Source organism: Nanorana parkeri, unplaced genomic scaffold (assembly GCF_000935625.1).
Source record: "Nanorana parkeri isolate BGI_ZX_2015 unplaced genomic scaffold, ASM93562v1 scaffold470, whole genome shotgun sequence".
Classification (NCBI taxonomy): Eukaryota; Metazoa; Chordata; class Amphibia; order Anura; family Dicroglossidae; genus Nanorana; species Nanorana parkeri.
The window spans coordinates 605,863-609,941 of record NW_017306738.1 but is presented as its reverse complement, the minus strand read 5'-3'; the positions used below and the strand labels follow the sequence as shown (position 1 = coordinate 609,941).

General features: G+C 42.6%; 1 protein-coding gene across 2 annotated transcripts in view; it reads left to right on the top strand.

The window, feature by feature from the left end:
* The window catches only part of NPDC1 (neural proliferation, differentiation and control 1), a 14,055-nt gene extending 9,976 nt beyond the window's left edge, over positions 1-4,079 (top strand). For both annotated transcript variants that reach the window (XM_018560646.1, XM_018560645.1), the window contains exons 6-9: positions 594-663; positions 2,132-2,202; positions 2,842-2,932; positions 3,917-4,079. In XM_018560646.1, the coding sequence (XP_018416148.1) occupies positions 594-663; positions 2,132-2,202; positions 2,842-2,932; positions 3,917-3,973 (289 nt within the window). In that variant the 3' untranslated portion in view covers positions 3,974-4,079. The remainder of the gene's footprint in view (positions 1-593; positions 664-2,131; positions 2,203-2,841; positions 2,933-3,916) is intronic.

Sequence of the window (4,079 nt, the reverse complement as noted above, 5' to 3'; positions counted from 1 at the left end):
TGGATGTGTGCTAGTTAGATCCCATTGTATGCTGCCATGGATTGGTGTCAGGAAAACGGGAAATTGTATACTTACCTATCGGTCATTTTCCTTTCCTAACGCCAATACATGGCAGCATACTGATGGGGGTGGAGCTATACCCATTGTTATGCTGCCATGTTTGGTGTCAGGAAAGAAAGTTTTATATTGGGGTTTACATACACTTTAAAACATGCAGTATAAAGAGAAAAACTAAGCTAAACCTTAAAGTACTGTAGATGTAAACCCTAAATGAAGGACATTTAAGGGCCCATTTTTAAAGCACCAGTAAGGCCTTACCAGAGCCATACCGCTGCTTTAAAAGAAAAACAACACACATATATAAAATACAGTGATGTGCATTATAAGTCTACATTGTGTTCCACTTTGATGCTATGAAGGAAGTAGAGTGCAATAAAAATGAATGGAGAAACAAAGAAGCCAGGAGGAGAGCTCAGTCATGTGACTGTGGATTTAGCATTATGGCTGGAGTAGACCTTTAACTAAGTGAAAGTGGTTCTGCAATCCATATATAATCCTATAATTGTGATTATTTTGTCTTCACACTTTCCTAGGTTACAGAAAGAGGTGAGACTGGCTCAGGAGATGACATACAAGGGCAACCATCATCAACCCTGCAAGATGGTAAGAGAGTGAAAACTCACCCACAAAACCATAACTGCACATGAACTATAAATTGATCACAGACACAGTTTTGATTGTCAGCTACAAAAGTTTCAAAAGGAATTTTTTGGATTGGCAGTGTAAGTGAATGGAATTATCCAATGAGCAAAGTCATCTGACAGGGCTGGAAATTTAGAACTGTTGACAATCCTATAAACCAGAGGTGCACTCTGCAGGGAAGGTCTCAGCATTGGCTACAAGAATATGATTTTGATGGTCTCAGATTTTCTTATGCAGTTCTCTATATCAGCCCTTTTCAACCAGGGTGCCGTGGTACCCCGGTGTACCTTCTGGCTTCCTCAGGGGTGCCTTGAAATGTTGTGGTAGTGGGACTGTGATGTGAAGGGGGGAATAAAGACTGAGGTGAAGGAGGCTTCTGATGTAAAGAAGAAACTCTGTTCTGAAAGGGGGGAGTCATATATGAAAATCGGGCTTCTAATGTGAAAGTGGGGCTCCTGATTTAAAGGAGGAACGATGATATGAAAGTGGGGCTTCTGATGTAAAAGGGGGCTCCTGATGTGAAATGGGGGCTCCTCGTGTAAAGGGGAAATGCTAATAGGAAATAGGAAAGGGGGAACTCTTATATGGGGCTTCTGATGTAAAAGGGGGCCACTGATGTTAAGGGGGAAAACTGATATGAAAGTGGGGCCCCTGATGTAAAAGGGGCTCCTAATGTAAAGGGGGAATGCTGATATGAAAGTGGAGCTTCTGATGTAAAAGGGGGCTACTGATGTAAAGAGTGACTCTGATGTGAAGGAGGGGTATCTTAACTTGAAGGGGACACTCCGATGTAAAGGGGGAAACCCACTGTTTTGTGTTTTTTTGCATGGTGTCCCACTTAAAAGCAATGACATTTTAGACTGGGGTGCCTCTGGATTTTGCATACGTTTAAAGGGTGCCGTGACTAGAAAAAAGTTGAGAAACACTGCTCTAAATAATAAAGGGAGAAATTGATTTTCTATAGTACATTAAAAAAAATATGAACATAACAAAGTAATGACATTCAGGTGGACAGAGGGTCCCAATTTAAAGGAACGGCACACTTGTTTTTCTCCACAGCTACTATAATATATCTAAGCATATCAAGCAAGTTTACAAATCAAACGTTTCACCTTTTTTTGTTGCCCCTGCTGTTCCCTGAGATCTTTGAGATTCTTCACATATCTTCTTTTTTATAGCATTGTTATTTGTTCTTAGAGTCTGCAGTTAAAATAAAATATACTAAAAAAGGTCACAGCTGATACTTGGAAACAGTCATCTGAAATCAAAGGGCCTTCAAACAGAGAAAATAAGGTGCCTTTAACCATAATAAGCTAATGTGACCTGTCATGGAGTTGTCAGTTCAGCACTGTACTTCATTTGAATATGACATGCCGGGCTACACTACATGCACACATTAATGGTTTCTCTTCCCATATCTCCTCTCTAGTCTGCGGCTCACATGTCTCACTACGTTCAGCAGTACAGCAGTCAGAAGAAGCAATTCAAGGCACAGGAATGGTGAGTGAGAATAGTGGAGGGTTCCTTTGGAGCAAAATAATAGTAAAAATGATTAGGTATTTCTGAAGACTCCACGAAAGGAACAAGAGCGCCAGGTGAGCATGGTAAAGGTGAGTATCGGTGTTTTGAGGGAGAGGGCATTCAAGAGAACCTGTCTTTTCAAAAACTTGCTCGTCTGGCAGTGTTCTAGTTTGTCACAACCCGTCAATGTCTGCGTGTGAATGTGGGAGGAAAATATACATAAATGAATGCTAACTAAAAAAAAGTAATGAACCAGCATTCACTGGAAAAAATAACTGAGCAAATCAAGGCAACCTACCACTAAATCTGCATAATTTTACAATGCTGGCAGTATGTGCTGGTGATAGCTTGCATTCATCCATGTGGCCAAAAGCAATGGGCCTCAGTGAGCTTATGAGCTTTAGTCAAAGAGCATGTGTTGCGGTGTGAACAACTTCTGAATAACCTATTATACTGAAATGATCACATATTTCAGTGGCTGTTGCTTTTAAAGATGCAGTATACATTAACAGCCATCCCTAGGGGGGGGGGGGGGTTAGGGGGGGGGGGGGTCGAGGTGCTAAATGCAAGTGTCAAGGTATGATTAGCCTAACACAAACTTTTTATTTCTCTTTGCAGCCCAGAAAAGAAGCCTTGTCAGCAACTTTCCACAGACTCTGAGGCAGATATTGAGGAATTTGCAATCTATGAATGTCCTGGACTGGCACCGGTATGTATATTTAGTGCACATGGACAAAAGGTACCTCTAGGCATGAGCAGGAGCTCAGCCACGCAGGTTCTGGCTGCTTGACAGTTGATCATTATATAGATGTGCAAGTTTACTTTAGGCATGTTTGTGCCTATGGAGAGGGAAGGGGGGTAACTATGTGCACTGAACTGTCTTAGGGGTAACCAACAGCAATCCATTTCTCTCCAATTGTGGAACCTCTGCAGTCATATGAACTCTTCCTAGTCCAAATGCAATCAGCCAAAATGGTATAATGTTCGATAAAGTCTGTAGGCACCTTAAAGTGACACTAAAATCAAGATGCATTCAAGTACCTTAAAGGAGAACTATGGCCTAACCCTTTTTAGCCATAGTTCTCTTCAGGGTCAAAGGAGGACATATACTAATGTCCTCCGGTGACCCAAAACTCAGTATATAGAGGGCTATTGCCTGCTATATGCTCAGAGTGCAGAGCCGCGCCACAGCCGTGACGGATCCCGACAATCCTGTCGAGATCCACCCCACTGGCTGATTGACAGCTGGCTCTGCCTCTCTAGAAACAGAGACAGCTGTGCCTGCCCGCCCTCTCCTCCATCCGTTCCACCAGTCAGCACTGGAAGATCGGAGAAACCCTGTGAGGAGTCACTGCTCTCTGCCGTGAGGGGATCGAGAAGTCCCCCGATCGCGGACTTCCCGATCTGATCAAAAGAGCTAACCTGTGACAGCTTCAGTGTCACAGGTCGGCTTGAATTATGGGGATGAGTGTTTTTCACTCACCCCATAAGTCTCCTTACAGCAACCTGAATTTTGGTTGGGAAAGGCTGGTTTACAACCTCTGTCAGGTTTTTATTACTGGCTATTCAGGGAAATCCCCCCCTCCCTTTGTGGTGGTGACACAGAGACTTAAAGTGAGATTACTTAGATACAGCAGCTTTTACCAAGCTACTACCCCTAAACAAAACACTAACAAACGTTCTACTTTTTCAGACTGGAGAGATGGAAATCCACAATCCTCTTTTCGACCCATCGAGGACCAAGCAGTGATGAAATGCGCCACTGAATGATCTCTGAATCTTATAATCTATATTTATTATAGCTGTATATCTAAAAGTATCCTGTGTGGTTGTTGTGCATTAAACTTTTGATCTAG